The sequence below is a fragment of the Pinus tabuliformis genome, chromosome J (assembly GCF_031772625.1).
Source record: "Pinus tabuliformis cultivar Carrire ecotype Pingquan chromosome J, CPIR1, whole genome shotgun sequence".
Classification (NCBI taxonomy): Eukaryota; Viridiplantae; Streptophyta; class Pinopsida; order Pinales; family Pinaceae; genus Pinus; species Pinus tabuliformis.
This window is the reverse complement of record NC_142295.1, coordinates 211748512-211767160: the sequence shown is the minus strand read 5'-3', so window position 1 is coordinate 211767160 and position 18649 is coordinate 211748512. Positions and strand designations below refer to the sequence as shown.

Here is an 18649-nt window from a genome sequence, read left to right as displayed (position 1 = left end):
ATGCACTTGGATGGCTAGTGATGGTCTTTATACTGACTCTGCTCTGATACCATGTTAATTTTCCTTGAAATCCTGCAATTGCTATGATGAACAATTTGAAACTAAACGTTCTTTCACCAAGTCACAGAATTTTCTTAACAACAGATAAGCAGAGAAATAATCACAGAGATAAAGACACAGTTATTTTTATAAGGAAATCGAACTGGGAAAACAATCTCCTTTGTTGTAGAATTTACTGATAGAATCTGAGCAATTAGATCTCTTACAAGTCAGTTTATCACATTGATAACTAACTCATTCTCACTGCTACACTAAAAACACCCTGTTACAACTTTGACCCAGTTCCTCCTTGCTTGCGGCCTACCTGGCCCTCTTTCCTTGCACAGGAGATCTCCTATTTCATAGTACAAATATGGCTGCAAGAAGGTCTCACTATCACTGCGTATTGAACCCTCCAAAATACGTTCTACCGACAAGGCTCTCACACACAAACTAGTGCAAACTCTCACAAACTCATGAGTTGTGTCTTGTCACAGTCCTTTGCAAGCAAAACAACTGATTACAATTATGCCTTTAAACCTCCTTATAAGTTTTTGGAATAGGCTAAATCTGGCAAGTTATATTTTTGGAACTCAAACTAGTGATTTATGAGTTACCTGGGTCTAACTGACTCATGCAACTCGCCCATCCTCAATTTAGAACTTGAGACTCGCTTGTCTTTCTCCAAAGATAACTCGCACTAAAAGACAACAAACTGAACCTTCCACTTTTGCATATCAGTCAAATTGCTTCATGAATTGTCCTAACTTATAGGAATTTGCCCGAATTTTTAGGGATTCGACCTAAATTTTAGGAACTCGTGCATGCTAAGGAACACTGCTTCTTGGTCTCTTTAACTAAGGCACAAGTCAAAGAATTTCTCACTACTATTTTCAACAAGTACTACAAGGAAAAATACAATTGCTTGAACCTATGACTCGATTGCCACTGGATGAATTTGACCCAAGGAAATTCGACCTCTTAGAAATCAGCCACTGAAGGAATTCAGCCTAGAGAAATTCGGCCCAACAAACTGCTGACAAATCAACCTTGCGCCTTCCCTCTGAGCTGCAACTACGCCTCAAGAAATTCGACCTCCAGCAAATCAGCTTCTCCAATTAAATTGACCTCCCTCTCTTCAGCTACTCACCCTCCTAAAAACGCCCTCGAATGCTCCTAGAGTCTTCCTCCTCTACACTTCATTCTATTAAGCCACTCGCATTAGAGAAAAACACCTTTACTTGTTGTGTCTCCTCTCTTGTATCTTTACCTTTTCCTTAGCCTTCTTTTTATAATCTTCATTAAGCCCAAATCCTTAACCCTAATCTCCCTTCTAGAAGATCTTGGAGATCAATGGTTGAGATCACTTCTAAGTCACTTAAATAATTAAGCTATTTATCCTTAGAAAATGACTTAATAGTCCACAATAATTAATTAACTTTAATTATTGTACTTTTTCTAAGTTAGACTTAGGAAATAAGACATAAATCACTTACCTCACCAAGCAAGCACCTAAAGAGGCAATAAATCATCTTCCACGTGCTAAGAGCCTAAGACACTAAGCCTATGCAGAAGACCTTCCGAAGCTACTATAAACTTCAACATTATCTAAGTTGGACCTAATGGCTCCATGCCTTGGTTCTTCATTGTTGTAATTTACTTGTATGGCGCATAACATTTAAACATTTTTTAAAGTGTTGAATCCTTTACTCTTCAGAGTCATATCTTGTGTTGAATTTAACTTGTTTATATTTCATAGGTAAATCTTTACATCACACATTTATCATCATTAATATTTAGTTACTAAGTCTAAGGCTCTGAATAGATAAATCTTCTAGACTTAGCTTCATTTGTTCATTCACATCTAGGGATAATCCCCCTTAGCTTTAAAAGAGTTGGCCAAAAGTTAGAGGAGAACTGTACTAATGTGATTAGGGTACTTTCCTAGGCCTACCTCAAGGTCGCATCCATGGATTAGGGCATTTTCCACTTAGATGTGAGTTGAAGACGTAACACATCCTAGCCTTTGCCAAAAATGTTCTCCTCCTAGCTTCTATTCTAGAGGACCTCTAGAAAGAACTAGACACCTTAGACAGGTTTTTTGATCTTCCATAGTTGACGATCAACCTTTGTAAAACCAAGGTTATGATCTTCAATGGCTCGAACAATGTCCTATTGGAGTTCCATTTCTACTTTCAAGGTGAGGAGATTGAGATCACCACTACCTACACTTGGGTGTTTAGTTTTCTAGGCTTGGATTTAATTTAAGATAAGAACTCCACCCTCAGATTAAGGGATATGATTCCATAGCCCTTCTAGGGCAACGATGTCTTCAACATCACTATCAAGACATTCAATCCACGATGGAGCTTTTGAATAGAAGTATTAGGCCCAAGGTTTTGTATGGCTCCGAGGTTTGAGACTAAGTCTACTAGAGAACAATTGAGTTAGGATAGACCAGGCTCAAGTTGTATTATTCTATTGCATCATCTTATACATGAGGACTATCCCCAACACATCATCTGGGTCAAGAATGCTTATGAATCTAGGCCATTTTTACTCCATTTTCACTACTACATCAAATCCAATTTCCAAATCTTCACTAGTTCGAGCACAGGTAGAGGTTGGTAAACCTACCTTGCAACCCACTCTTTGGGAGCCTTGGTTATTGACTTTACTGGGTCCTCCTTACGAGTTGATTATTGGTTTGTTGAGGTTATGTGCGTTATGTGCCTATTCCAGTCAATAAGCATCTTAATGGACAAACTCCCCCCATTTAGATACTCCCTAAACACCTTTATACATCTCCTGCCAAATAAGCAAGAGATGAACAAACTTATTAGAAGGAAAATTACAAATAGTACATTCCGAACTTGGGTAGATCCACCATGTGGGCTCAAGCCCAAGATGGTATTCTATGCAAAGCAATTCATGGAGATGAAAGATGACCTCATTATTAGACCGGCCTATACTATTTTGTGTTGGATGCTGATCTGATATGATCTTATACTAAAACTGATCTAGAATTTATTAGCCATTAGTGAGTTTGAATGAAAACCGAAAGCACGGAAAACGAGGTAAATTGCTGGAGCAGAACACTTTACGACAGTTGATAAACCATAAGAAAGATGCAAAACAGAAGTGTAAACAGCGAAAACACAAATATACCAGACAGCGATATGAGTTCGTCCCTGATGGACTACGTCTCCGAGTCCGCTTTCAAGATGGGCGACCGTTTTATTAGGAATGAGAAGAAGAAGTGGATTACACAGTGAAAAGACCAGACTGAATGTGCACACAGGCACTTCTAGTCACTGTCATCAGATAGCTCTCTGAACCAGCTTTCCAACGCCGCTTACGGTTTCCAAATCCGACTCCCGATGCTCCTGAAACTCAGAAAATAAAATCCGCCTCTAACCTCCAGAACCTGCACATGAAAACTGAAAACACTCCTCTTTTGTCTTCAATGAAGAATTCTCCCTTTATAGGCTTGCAAATGCATAATAACCTCTGTTGTTGGATGTATGATGAATTTGGTTGCAAATTGCTGACTTCTGGGGTTGAATTGGTTGAGTTTGCCACCTTTAGGCCTAGTCATGGTCATTTAATTAATTAAAATCAATTAAACACTGAAAAACCCAAAATAAACCATATAACAAGGCGAAACCCGTTAGCGGTTAGCTAACCGGGCGGAGGCAAGAGACAGCGCATGTGAACGGTTTCCAAAACCCGCGATTATCCCAGCAGCTTGTCCTCTGGCAATTCCGGTTGGCGGTGGCGGTTGTAGTGGCGGTCACATGCGCGGTTCCGACGCAATGGTTACAGCCGTGGTTACCCTGACAGCATACCACGCTCACATGACACGGTTCTGAAACCCGACAGTCACTACTAACTGTTGCGGTCACCTCTAACCTCGGCGGCTTTTCAAACGCTAGTCACATGCCCTTACAGTCCCGCTGCGGTCTACAACCCGCACGGTTTAGGACTATTATGTTTATTTGATTTAATTTGCAATGTATTATGTATTGTTTTAACATTTGAAATAGGCTGAGGGTTAGGTGATAGGGTTTTGAATGTAGCTTGAATGCAATAGGTGATAGGTTAGGGTTTGGTTATGGATTTTTAATACATAGGATGTAGATTAGGCTTTAGAAATGTGGATACATAGGATTTTAGGCATAGAATGCATTGGTTTAGATTTAGGGGAAAATAATGCATTAGGATTCTTTAGGGTAAACAAATGATGAATAGATAGCTAGGAGCTAGGGTTTAGGTCCAGGCTTAGGTAAACAATTTCTTTTAACTGTTTAAGACCCATGTCGACTCTGCACAGCGACATCGGCGAAACTGAAGCCTTTACCAGACGATCGACCCTTTTACAACCTTGTGGTCTCCGTGAGACATTCGTCAACATTGCACGACGACGACCATCACATCTTTGAAACTGACACCGGTGGTGACGAGACGACGACAAGACTACATCGTTGACCAGGTACTTTAACTCGAACCCTTTTACACAATCAACTATATCAACCATAAATTCTGCAAAGTCGAACGACAAAACACATGTCATTGACCAAACCCTGGCAGAACTATCGATGACATAAGTCGACAGCGAGGTACAACATCACATCAACTGAACGCCATGAAACCATAACATTCCCTGAACAACCTGATCATTACCGACATTATCGATCTGTCGAAGATGAACTGAAGCGACGATGACACTGAATAACACTTATGAATACTGATGACAACACTTCAAACACATGTGCAATTGGATCGACAGATCCTCCTGGATCATTCCTCTCCACTTGAAAGCTTTTGGACCACAAAAGTTTGACTAAAAAAATTGTCGATAAGGGTAGAACTCCCTCTCTTTCCATATTGACCTGACAATGTACCAATACATCGATCAATCACATGCATGTGATGACCCTGATGATGCTGACCATGATACATTTTGATTCGGTGACATGTTTCTTCCATCCGCAGTATGAACAATTTGCGACGATGGGCAAACAACCTGTTATCAACATGGCAATTGAATTCTTTCCATGAAGAATCATGAGTTAGTGATTCAAAAACATCTTTGAAAACAGTATTTGTAGAACTTTGTTCAATACATCTGATGGGTATTAACAATCTACTTTCCGGAATAACTGAAATATTCAAAGACTCCTTTGATTTTGATTTTGTATCAATTACTTGACTTGATTTACTTTCTTGTTGACTGATTACTAAGTGAATTTGCTGCCCATAACTCATCCAGCTGTGATGTAAAGACTGCTGCAACTTAGTTTGATTCTGAAAGTATCTAAGTAATTGTTGATTTACTTGAATCACTATGTCTATTAACTGATATTTCCATTGACTTACACTTTCAGTTAATGCATTAGTTTTCAAACCTTGGTAAGGAAACTTTAGATCTGCTTTCGAAAATGCTTTGTCATGAAAACTTAGACTTCTTCTCCACTTGAAGAGAGGCTTCATTACTTCTAAAAGAAATGATGATGCAATACTAAAGAAATGCAACCCTAACTTTTCCCAATACTGACTTGCACCCCTGAAACTGAAATTAAACATACCATCTGAAACAAGTCTCTGATTAGACTCACATGTACCATTCCCTACAATACACTGTTGATGATGATAGCTTCCATAATTCAGTTGAATGAATGAATTGATATTCATTTTGTCTTTAAGAAGATGTTCGTAGGACATTAAATGTATCTCATGTTGCTCATCCTGTTCATGAATAAGACTTCTTGGAAAAAAATTAACCACCTTAACCAATTGATTTATAAACTGAATCTCGCATCTTGAACAATCAAACTGATGTTGTTCCTTAATAACCATGAGCACATATTTACTTGAACTTATAAACTACGTAACTTGATTTGAAACAATTAAATCCAAGTTTGATTTGACTTTATGTGCCCTAACAATAAATTCGACCCCTTCTTTCTTTAGGTGATATTTATGTTCTCTTCTGTAAAAGACTACATCTCTATCATAAAGATAAGGACTCCCTAAGACAACTCCACAAAGGTCTACTGGGACCACATCTAACTCCACTTCATCAATGTACTCAGATGTAATTGCAAATTTTAACCGACACTGCTTTGTGATATGTATCTGAGTTGATTTATTAATCCAACCTAATGTGTATGGTCTTGGATGATTTTGTGTTTCCAATCCCAATTGATTAACTATATGTTCAGATATTAAATTTGCTTGTGATCCACTGTCAAACATTGTGTCAATCTTTGTCTGCTTAGAAGTTATCCTTATGTGGACGAGTTCGACTCATTTATCCTCATGTGAAGGATTTACGTTTGAAGAAGATACATTAGATTTCGAACTTGAATCAGTATCAGAAGTTTTACCTTTCGTAACAATGGCGGTTATCCTCCTTTCATCACCTGAATCTAAACCTAGATCTTGTTGGACTGCTACAATGGCCTTCTTTTCATCCTTCGCCTTAAGGAACTTTTTGGGCTTAAGTTCTCGATGAAGTTTTCAGCACTTCGATTCATCATGACCGATTCTCTGGCAATGAGAACAAGTAGGTCTTTCCTTCTAAACGATCGTTGATTTCTTTCTCTTCGAAATGTTCTTCCCCTTACTGTCTCTGGAATCTCTGGTTTCCATCTCTTTGGATGACTGAGATGACAACTTGAATGGTATGCCACCTAATTCAATATGTATGGCCTGAACACACACCTCATCAAAATCATCAGGATTAAACATCAATAAAGTATGCTGCAAATATGAATGTAAACTGCCGATGTATTTTAACAAAGTTTCACGTGTATCCAATGAAATACCAAGCGCCAATGCTTTCTTTCTGAACTCCTGAGTAAACTCTTGAACACTCTGCCCTTTACCTTGCCTCAAATGCTGCCAATCAATAACAACTTGCTGCATGTATCCTAAAGGATACAACTGTTTCCTAAGAGCTTTCAAAAACTTAGACCATGAAGATATAACTTTTCCTATTTGCTTTACATCTAACCGAGTTTTGCTTTCCTACCAGATTAAAGTTGTTCCCTTCATTCTAAGTGTAGCTAACTGAATTTTAGTTTTATCTTTAGAAATGTTCTGAATATGACAATACACTTCTAACTGCTCTATCCAGTTATCTAACTTTTCAGGATTCATTTCACCATCATAAACAGGTAACTTAAATTTAACATTAAGTTTCAAAAGAGATGTTTTCTTAGGTTTCTTTTCCGTCTCAAATTCTGCACTGGAAGAAGAAGAAGAAGAAGAGGATGATGGAGATGATGGAGGTGAAGGAGGATTATCTGCCTTGCCTTTACCTTTGTCCTTCTTTGATGCCTTCGAAGAAGAAGCTGCATCTCTCACCTTCTTGTCTTCGTACAGTTCTCCCAACATCTGTTGCATAGTTAAGAACGCCTGTTGAAACTGTTCCTCACTCATCTTAGTCTCAGTGTTTTCACTTGCCCCAGTTCCGAACGACTAGCCGCTTTCCAATCTCTGGATCGATTTGCTCAAGGATTCCTTCTCCTTGTTGCAACTTAGACCTGGTTAACATTCAATGGCAACTCTACAAACGAAAACCTGCTCTAATACCAAATTATATGATCTGATATGATCATATACTAAAACTGATGTAGAATTGATTAGCCATTAGTGAGTTTGAATGAAAACCGAAAGCACGGAAAACGAGGTAAATTGTTGGAGCAGAACACTTTACAACATTTTATAAACCATAAGAAAGATGCAAACAGAAGTGTAAATAGCGAAAACACAGATATACCAGACAACGATATTGATTACGAAGTTCATCCCTGATGGACTACCTCTTCGGGTCCTCTTTCAAGATGGGCAACCGTTTTATTAGGAATGAAAAGAAGTGGATTACACAGTGAAAAGACCAGACTGAATGTGCACACAAGCACTTCTGGTCACTGTCATCAGATAGCTCTCTAAACTAGCTTTCCAACGCCACTTACGGTTTCCAAATCCGACTCTCGATGCTCCCGAAACTCAAAAAACAAAATCCGCCTCTAACCTCCAAAACCTGCACATGAAAACTGAAAACACTCCTCTTTTGTCTTCAATGAATAATTCTGCCTTTATAGGCCTGCAAATGCATAATAACCTTTGTTGCTGGATGTATGATGAATTTGGTTGCAAATGGCTGACTTCTGGGTTGAATTGGTTGAGTTTGCCACCTTTAGGCCTAGTCATGGTCATTTAATTAATTAAAATCAATTAAACACTTAAAAACCCAAAATAAACCATATAACAAGGCGGAACCCGTTAGCGGTTAGCTAACCGGGCGGAGGCAAGAGACAGCGCATGTGAACGGTTTCCAAAACCCGCGGTTATCCCGGCGGCTTGTCCTCTGGCGGTTCCGATTGGCGGTGGCGGTTGTAGTGGCGGTCACATGCCGCGGTTCCGATGCAGTGGTTACAGCTGTGGTTACCCTAACAGCTTACCACGTTCACATGACATGGTTCCGAAACCCGACGGTCATTGCTAACTGTTGCTATCACCTCCAACCTCGACGGCTTTTCAGATGCTGGTCACATGCCCTTATAGTCCCACTGCGGTCTACAACCCGTATGTTTATTTGATTTAATTTGCAATGTATAATGTATTGTTTTAACATTTGAAATAGGCTGAGGGTTAGGTGATAGGGTTTTGAATGTAGCTTGAATGCAATAGGTGATAGGTTAGGGTTTGGTTATGGATTTTTAATACATAGGATGTAGATTAGGCTTTAGAAATGTGGATACATAGGATTTTAGGCATAGAATGCATTGGTTTAGATTTAGGGGAAAATAATGCATTCGGATTCTTTAGGGTCAACAAATGATGAATAGATAGCTAGGATTTAGGGTTTAGGTCTAGGCTTAGGTAAACAATTTCTTTTAACTGTTTAAGACCCATGTCGGCTCTGCATAGTGACATCCGCGAAACTGAAGCCTTTACCAAATGATCGACCCTTGTACAACCTTGTGGTCTTCGTGCGACATTCGTCAACATTGCACGACGACGACCATCACATCTTTGAAACTGACACCAGTGGTGACGACGACAAGACTATGTCGTCGACCAGGTACTTTAACTCGAACCCTTTTACGCAATCAACTACATCAACCATAAATCCTGCAAAGTCGAATGACAAAACACATGTCGTCGACCAAACCCTAGCGGAACTGTCGATGACATAAGTCGACAACCAGGTACAACATCACATCAACTGAACGCCATGAAACCATAATAGTACCTGAACAACCTGATCATTACCAAGACTCGATCTGTTGAAGATGAACTGAAGCGACGACGACACTGAATGACACTTATGAACACTGATGACGACACTTTGAACAAATGTGCAATTGGATCGACAGATCCTCCTAGATCAAATGCACACCCTTGAGACCAGTGTTGCAGGAAGCGCCCCCCCCCCCCCCCGGATCCTAGGCCGGAATCGCGTCCCGTACGGAAGCGTTCCGGAAGCGCCAAAGGAAGCGCGATTCCAACTTTTCCGAAGCGCGATTCCGCATTTTTTATGCGCTTCCTGGTTTTTGAGAAGCGCTGGCCCCGAAGCGCGCTTCGGAGGGCGCTTCGGGCCTCCGGAAGCGCCACGCTTCGGGCCCGGAAGCGCACGCTTCACGAGCGCTTCGGAGCGCTTCCGAAAAATCCGCGCGGGCTAAGGAATGACACTTCATTTTTTTTATTTTTTTTTAAAAGTTAACTTAACTTGCAATGAGGGGGTGGGTTAGGGTGAGTTTAGGTGAGGAATGAAAAGCATAAAGCTCCCATTCATTCCTCATTTTCTCACTTTGAGTTTATGAGAGTTGGAGAAGAGAAGAGAGGAGAGGAGAAGAGAAGAGAGGAAAGGAGAGGAGAAGAGAGGAGAGCTTGGAGGAGTGAAGAAGGAGGAGCTAGGAGAAGGAGGAGGAGCTTGGAGCAAGAGCTTGGAGGACTTCATCTACAAGAGCTAAAGAGGTAAGTTCAAACCCCAAACTCCCTTGTTTTTTTGAAAAAAAAATTGTATTTTTCTCCTCCCTCTCCTACTCTTTCCCATTGTTTCTACTTGCTCCTTTATTTACAGGTTGTCCACCACCTATATCCATATTCCAAGATGGTGTTCTTTTGGCTTCTATGTATCATTCCACTCTTGGTTTTAATGATGGCAAGGGTGAGGAATAGAAGGGAAGAGGAAGGGGATGAACTTGGTCCTAATAGTAGTGACCCAATGTATGATGAGGAGGAAGGGTTTGAAGAGGAAGGGGATGAACTTGAAGGGGACACTGAAGCACAAGATGGGAAAGGTACATCAACACCCTTGTGGAACTATGTGACCAAACTTGATGGGGGAAAGGGTGGTGGATCTTACAAATTTGTGTGCCCTCATGGTTGTCATGGAGGAAAACCATATTGTGGTTCATATACCCGTCTGAGGAGGCATCTTTGTGGGGTGCTGGACAGTGATGGAAAAAAGGGTTCTGTGGGGGTACAAATTTGCCCAAACATTTCAACTGAAGAAAGAAGAAAATACATCCAAATAGAGATGGCTGCACAACAAAAAAACAAGAAACAAAAAACTCATTCTGAATCAAGTGCAACCTCTAAATTTGGTAGTTGCCCATCTCCTCATGGTACTTCTGCAACCTCTGGAGGTAGAAGAACAATAGGGGATTTCCTTAATGTTGCTGGGAGGGATGATGTGGATGGAAAGATAGTCCGTTTTCTTTGTGCTTGCGGTGTACCATTCAATGTGCTTCGCTCTCCCTATTGGCATGACATGGTAAAGGCCATCAATGAAGCCCCAAAAGGATACAAGGCCCCCAACTATGAGAAAGCTAGAACAGTGTTATTAGAAAGAGAAAAAGCTAAGGTTCAAAGAGCTTTGACACGTTTTACACATGAGTGGGTGGATTCTGGGGTATCCATTGTATCAGATGGGTGGACAAATATTAGAAACCAACATTTGATAAATGTTCTTGGTGTTTCTTCTAGTGGTGCAGTATTTATTGCATGTCATGACTCCTCCTCCATCAGTGCAACTACACAAAACATTGCAGATCTCCTATTGAAATCAATCAAAGATGTTGGTCCGAATAATGTGGTTCAAGTGATCACAGATAATGCAGCAAATTGTAAGGCAGCAGGAAAAATTATTGAGCGTACTCATCCACACATCTTTTGGTCTGGGTGCCTGGTTCACACATTGAACCTTTTGATGCATGATATTGTGAAACACAAAGATTGTGGGTGGATTGCTGAGGTTTACAGGAAAGGGAAGCAGCTCATTAAATTCATCACAGGGCATACAAGGGTAAACTACTTCTATGGCACTTACTCCAAGTTGCAATTGCTTAAAATTGCAAAGACAAGATTTGCTAGTTATTACCTCACCTTTAGGCGGCTAGTGAGGGTGAGACAAGCTTTAACTAATCTGGTGTGTGCTGAAACATGGGATGAAATTAACACTGACACAGATGGTGCTAATGCAGTCAAGGACACTGTTCTTGACAATTACTTTTGGTCACAGGTTAAATATGTTTTGCAATTCACCAAACCAATTTATTACATGATCAAGTTTGCAGATTCAGATCGACCAGTAATTGGGGAGGTGTATGAGCAAATGGATAGCATGTTGGGGCAGATTAAAGACATTGTTGAGCCTAGAGATACCACCTTGTACAATTATATTCGTGTAGAGGTGCAAAACCGATGGGAAATGCTAAATATTCCATTGCATGCATTAGCATATGTTTTGACACCTAAATACTATCATCCATCATGGCTTTCAACACTAGCACCTGGGGGGGTAAGCAGGAAAAAACCACACCAAGATAGAGAGGTTCACGAAAAATATATGGCTGCATTGAGTAAATTAATCCCTGATGAGGAGGAGGCTGCATTGGTACGGAGACAGGTGAGCAACTATACGCTCAACACTGGTCCATTTGGGAGCATGCATGCAATTCAAGATCGAGAGACTTTTTTTGCTCTTGAGTGGTGGAACATGCATGGAGGGGGTACTCCACTTCTACAGAGTTTGGCATTGCGGGTGCTATCACAGGTGGTAAACACTTCTTCTGCAGAGAGGTGTTGGAGCTCTTATTCTTTCATCCACAGTGTTAAAAGGAACAGGTTGAATTTAGACCGGGCAGAGAGCTTGGTTTATGTTCATTACAACTTGCGATTGTTGTCCCATTACTGTGAAGATGCAAAGTCTAATAAAGACTTGTTGATTTGGGACAAGAATCCAGAGGAGCCCAATTTGGAGGATGGAGTGTTGCGACTAGAGCAATTAGAGGATGCTCTTATCCAGGTATGTCCATTGTGGTATGAATTTTCCAATTTTCCCTTATAAAGCATTTCTCTAATTCATGTTTTTAATTTTTTTGTTAACTAGTGTTTTTTTTTTTTGCATGAATTTTTTGAGCGATTCTAGGATGATGATGACCGTGTTGATATGCCACCACCCCCACCCCCATCTGGTCCCTTGGTTCCTAGGTTCCATGGTTCAACACCAACAGCAGGGGGTTCTTCTTCATCAGTTTCAGTGCCACGACTTACACAGGGACCATCTTCTTCATTGCCACCACGTGGAGGCCCGCCATCACGTTCTATTCGTGGTGGAAGGAGGAGAGATTAGTAGATATATTCACAATCTACTACTTTTTGTCATAGATTACTCATTAGACTTGTAGACTTGTGAATTTGAATTTTGAACCTTTTTGGCTTGGCGGTGACCAAGTGACATATTTTGTAAACATTATTATTTGAATTTTGGACATGACAAATGTTGACAGTTGCTCACTTGCTAGATAAATCATAATATGCTCTATGTTTTATGTTTTATAATATGCTTAAATGTTTTATGTTTTATAATATGCTTAAAAATTTGATGTATGTTTGTAATAGCTAGAATATAGATGATTGTTGTACATACTAGTAACTACAATGGAATCATGGATGCCATATCTATCTTGATTTATGCAAAAATATGCATGTTTTCATGTCTTCTACAATTAATTTGGTATTTGGGATGTTTGTTTTGAGTATAAATGCAAAAAAATATAAATATATATATATATATAGCAGACGCTTCCGCGGACGCTTCGCTTCCTAGATTTTTGGAAAATGACGCTTCCGCGCTCCCGCTTCGTGCAACATTGCTTGAGACCCCTCTTGGGCAACTTTGAGTCAATTCTCATTGGCTTCAAGTGGAAGCCGATCACCATATATCATAAGTGTACAAGACTTGTCAATTCTACTACCTAGATGAGAATTAGATAGAGGAGCACTTCAATTTTTGATGCCCCATCTATTATGAGATCCATGGCCATGGCCAATACCATTGCCTTTCTAGGCAATCCTAGAATTTCCTCTCCATCTTTTGAGTTTCCGAGGAAGCAATGCTTGGCTTTATACATGAGGGAGGCTTCTAGGTTTCAATCATCTATACTTAGACCACCCACACCACCAAACTCTACCAAGTTGATCACCTCTTTCCTCCCACACTCACATACAAACGCATCAAGTGGTAAGTCAAGAGTAATCTCACCACCTTAGTTTCCAGAACTATGAGATTTTGAGGATATCCCTACCCTCTATCTATGAGACCTTTGCAATAGTGTTAGGTCCAAGCCAAAGACAGTTCTTCAATTGAAGGGAAGGCTTCCCTAACAAATCTTAGAGATTAACCCAAGAATTCTAGTAAATAGATACCCCAGGATAATATTCAATAAGATTGGGCTCTGAGTGAGATGAAGTAGCAAGTTCAAAGAACCGAAGTCTAGAGGGCCAAGATAGTCCTAGATATGCTCAAATAGACTGCAAAGACATGTTATCAATAATTCGACGATTGTTGTTATAAATTATGGTTTGTGATAAGAATAATTTGCAGCATGCAAAATTTATGACAGTGATAGGAAAACAGCCTATAATTGATGAATAACAATAAATAAGCAAGGCTACTTAATGAGTAAACAAAGGAAAAGATTACAACAATTGTTCAAAGGTTGAAAACGTTAGGGTTTCTAAGTGAAGAAATTCAATCTTCCGACCTCTTCATCCAAGGCCCTCTATCATTGACCTTGACCTAACCGATTCCATTGCCCAATTAGATAAATACACTAATCTAGTAGGTGTTGATCACTATAAATTTCTCATTCTTTCCATAATTCTTTGGTAACTAGAGTTAGGGTTAGCTTAAAATCTGCATTTCATAGCAGTTTTATGTCCATATGCTATTGCCCTATTTGGAAGGGATTATATTTAGTAAAAAATAAAAGGAAAAGCGTAGCATTAATTGCATACATTAAGCCTAAAAATACGGCTGACAGCTTGGTTTTTATTGTTGTCATATGCATTTTCAGTCATTAAAACCATTGTTTACTTAACCCTTGATTGTCTCCTTCATAGCCTATTGGTCCTTTGTTGATCCTATTCCTTAAAGGTTATTTTTTATAGTTGCCATATGCCATCATGTGCCCTAAATCTGCATATCTTACAAACCTTAACTTATAACAGCTCTTCTAAATTTTAAAGGTCTTGCAGAAGTTCACTTGAACTTTAGGCAACTCTTATCTCGGCCTTTTAAGGCTTTGTCTATACCTTTCCCTCTAATCATTAGACCTTGCATGACCATTGAGCCCTCCTTAATTGAATACCTTGCAGGTAATATTTTATAGGGAAGCCTCCCTTGTGGGAATAATATCCACCACTAAATCGTTGGAGAGAGGCCACTGAGGTAACAGTAGTGGCTAATCTCTTGTAGCCATAAGACCTAGGTTTCCTAGTGGGGCTTTGCACTAAGCTTGCTAGATTTTGCGATAACAGGACCCTACTATGATATACTATGAAAATCAGAGTTGTCTCAAGCTATCATAGTTATTCTATGATCACTCCAATCACATTGACATCGGGTACTATTTTCTTAGGGATAAGGTTTAGAAGGGAGTAGTTGATATAGAGTATATTAAGACAAATAGCCAAGTTGAAAATATCTTACTAAGCCCATAACAAAGGGGAATTTGAGAAGTTTGGGAGAGAGTTCAAGTGGTGGAGAACACTTCCCTCAGTAAGAGGGAGTATAAATCTTGGACAAGAATCGTACTTTCTTCAGCAAAGCTGCAAACTTATGAACAAATCTGTTCTGCAATGTTTTCGGTGCTAACTAGGTCACAGTAGGGCACCTTACCACTCAAATTCTCGATAGATAAAACAATCCTAACCATAAATATGAGAGCCTAGAGGTAAGTACAAAGCAAGCCAATCACTGTCACCTCAGTGACCTTGCTGAACACTTCAGACTAAGGAAAAAATGGAATCCCAGTCTACGGAGGTATCCCTAAGGTAAATCAAGCTAACTCATTGTAATCGTGGGAGAGATATATGTTTTATATTGATTATGTGAGTGTGGTTAGTTAAAAATCAACTTGTTTTGTATGTAAAAATTTAAAAATATGAACAATCATGCAAAATATTGAATGATCAATCGCCAATATAACACCAGTTTATAAGTACCAAATGAAATATGGATTAAGAGCAAACCATCGATTCAAACTTGTGTACACTGTAAAGAGTGCTTAAAGTGATTATGAAAACTCTTTCATGATCAAGTAGAATTTCAGCAATACCCATATGATGGCCGATGGTTGTTAAAGAATGTCATAATTCAATTGATCTATTTCTAGCACTCTGCACACAAGCTCTTGGTTAGTTCATAATTCCAGATTTATTTGTAATTGGAAGCTTGCGTTAAATTGATATTGATCAAACAAGTATTTGCATTACATTTTTCACAATCTAAGTAAGGTGGTTGTTTGGTTAATAACTTTTAAATTAGTCAATCTAAGTTAAAGATCACTCCCACATTTATAATGAATTAGCTTGATTGACTTTAGTGATACCCCTAGACTTTAATTTCCCTTTTTCCTTAGTCTGTAGTGTGGGACAAGACTACGGAGGTGATAGTGGGTGGCTTACCTCTAAGTTGCCTCTAGGTGGGTGGTTTACCTCTAAGTTGCCTCTAGACTCTCCGGTTGTGAGACTTTTCCATCCAATGAGAAATTGAGCAGTAACAGGGTGCACTTACAAGGGCAAACTTCTTATTCAGCAGTTCAACGCATTAAATTATGAGGGAGTAATCAATCTTATAAGAGTGGATTGTTGATCTATCTTCAGCAATCTATTATCAATAGTTTGCATGCCCTTTCTCAATTAAATAAAAAAGGGCACATGTAATTGCATGTGTTGGCTTCAGTTTTATTAAACAGTCTTCTCATTTTTAGCTTAAGTCTAAGTTCAGTTAGGCGCATGCAATCTCAATCTAGTAGGTAAGGTGCAGAATTGCATACCTATGATCATCTTCGTTGAGATGCTGTTGTGCATGTGTCCAGATTCATTGTACCAGCTCTTCTTCTCAGTCTATAAAAGACATAGCAGGGGTAGTGGTTCACTTATTCAGTTTTCATTTCACCAGTTAACAGTTTGATATTGTTCCTGTTGCATATTTTTATTTTCAGAAGTACTAAAAAGGCAATAACCGGTTTTGATAGTCAAAAAAATAAATAAATAACAGACCACTCTCCAAAGAACATTCTCCAATAGGCACTTGATGATAATTTTCTTCTTCTTGCCTTTAAGGATGAGAAGGATTAGCTTCTTTGTCTATTATATTTGGCTGTGGCTGTAGCTAGATTTGTCTCTTCTCTATTGTATCTTCTTGGCACTATTTTCTCCATTAGGTATTCTTTCAAAACCCTTTCTGTACTTTCATTTGTTAAAGAGAATGCACCTTTTAGGAACTTCTGTTGCTGTTATTACTAACCTGTCTCCTCCAGTTCGGTTAACATATATTGGGCATTTATCAACATTAGTATATTTTAAATTTCAATTTTGTTGAACCCGTCTCTCATACTTCTTTTATCTAGTTTATTAGTTCAAACATAAACACTGGAACTCCACAGTTTATCATGCATTTACCCTTTTCAACTCCTGCGCCAGTATTTTCCTACAGAGGCAAATGCAAATCTGCATCGATTGGGAAATGAAACAGCATAGATTGAAGTGTTATAACTTAAATAGGGATAGCTTTGAACGCATGAAGAGCCCCATGTTTTCAAGGGAAGAATAAGAGATAAACAGCGGTAATGGAAATCCTGAAATAAAATTAATGAAGAAAAACAGAGGAGAGCATGAGACCTCGAATGGAATGTGCTGTAATTGATGATGTAGAAGGAGAGTCACTTCCCCATCGCGTTATACCACCTACACATAGCATGCTTATTGCTTGAGACACCTTCCCACCTCCAACTCCAGCAAGATAGCGATTGTTGATCCCCTCCTCTGGTCAGCTCCGGCTTTCAATTAATGTTTTCGAATATCTGTTTTCAAAAGGCAGGCGTTTCCAAGCACTCTCAGTACCACAAGCACCTGTGGCAACCATTAAGCATTTGGGAGACTCGTAATAAACGTTGACTAGAAATGGGTGGAACCGTACTTGAAAAGTTGCACTATGTCCAAGCAACAACATGTTTGCTCTGTCCTCCTTTCTTATGCTACCTACAAATGGGTGGAACCGTACTTGAAAAGTTGCACTATGTCCAAGCAGCATCATGTTTGCTCTGTCCTCCTTTCATTTGCTACCTACATTTTTATGTAATATTCATTAGGAGTTTGCAATGTTCCCTAACATTTATTAGGAGTTAGGACTTTGCATGGTAATTATTGTTTGTTTATATGAATACTTAAATTGTATATTTGATGGTATTTATTAAAAATATATATGATTAATATTTTTTAGTTAAATAATATTATAAATAAATTTAAATCTTTTTTATGTATTTTTTTAATATTGAAAATGGTGTTTAATTTACTAACAATATTGAATTTAGGGAGATTATTATATAAAATTTAAAATATTAAATTACTTAAAATAATTTATTAAATTATTAAATGAATTGATTTTTAATTAAATATCTATAACATTTGTTTTTGGAATCAAAATTCCCTAACACATATTATCACATTAATATGCTAAACAATTGGCTACACATGTAAAAAAAACAGGGTAGATGTTCATGCAACTTTAATAGTCTTACAAATATATTGTTTCTTAATAGATAAGATTGAGTGCAGAATTGAGTGAATTTGATAGAGCACTTCTCAGCTTTTAACTAAAAGTAAAGCTAACCTCCATAACAAAATGATATTTACCTTATACATTAAATGCATTATTACTAGCTTAGACTATCTTAATTTTGTCACGTGGGTGCAGCTCAGGTGGTAGGGATGATTCGCTATTATCCTCCCCACTCGGGTTCCAGTCCCAAAAAGATTGAAATGCTCGCTCTTTGGGAGAAATATCTACATGAAAGATAATTGGTTCACCTAGACACCGGTGGCTTTTCCATGGATGTAGCTAGTGTCAATCTCTGGTGTAGTGAATCATACAAAAAATATCTATCTTAATTCTGAATTTATCACGTGCTAAGAGGGATCAAATCTCTCAAGCTCTTTTTTTAGTACAAAACTTGAGAAAGGGCTTGCACCTCAAGAGATTTAATCTCTCTAAGTGCTTGATAGATCTAGAGTTAAGATAGAG

General features: G+C 38.8%; 1 protein-coding gene across 1 annotated transcript in view; it reads right to left on the bottom strand.

The window, feature by feature from the left end:
- LOC149226448 (uncharacterized) overlaps window positions 1-17581 on the bottom strand; it is a 40926-nt gene extending 23345 nt beyond the window's left edge. Inside the window, exon 1 of the mRNA XM_089377491.1 lies at window positions 17248-17581. Within this exon, the coding sequence (XP_089233617.1) occupies window positions 17248-17326 (79 nt within the window). The 5' untranslated portion in view covers window positions 17327-17581. The remainder of the gene's footprint in view (window positions 1-17247) is intronic.
- Window positions 17582-18649: the final 1068 nt, after the last annotated feature.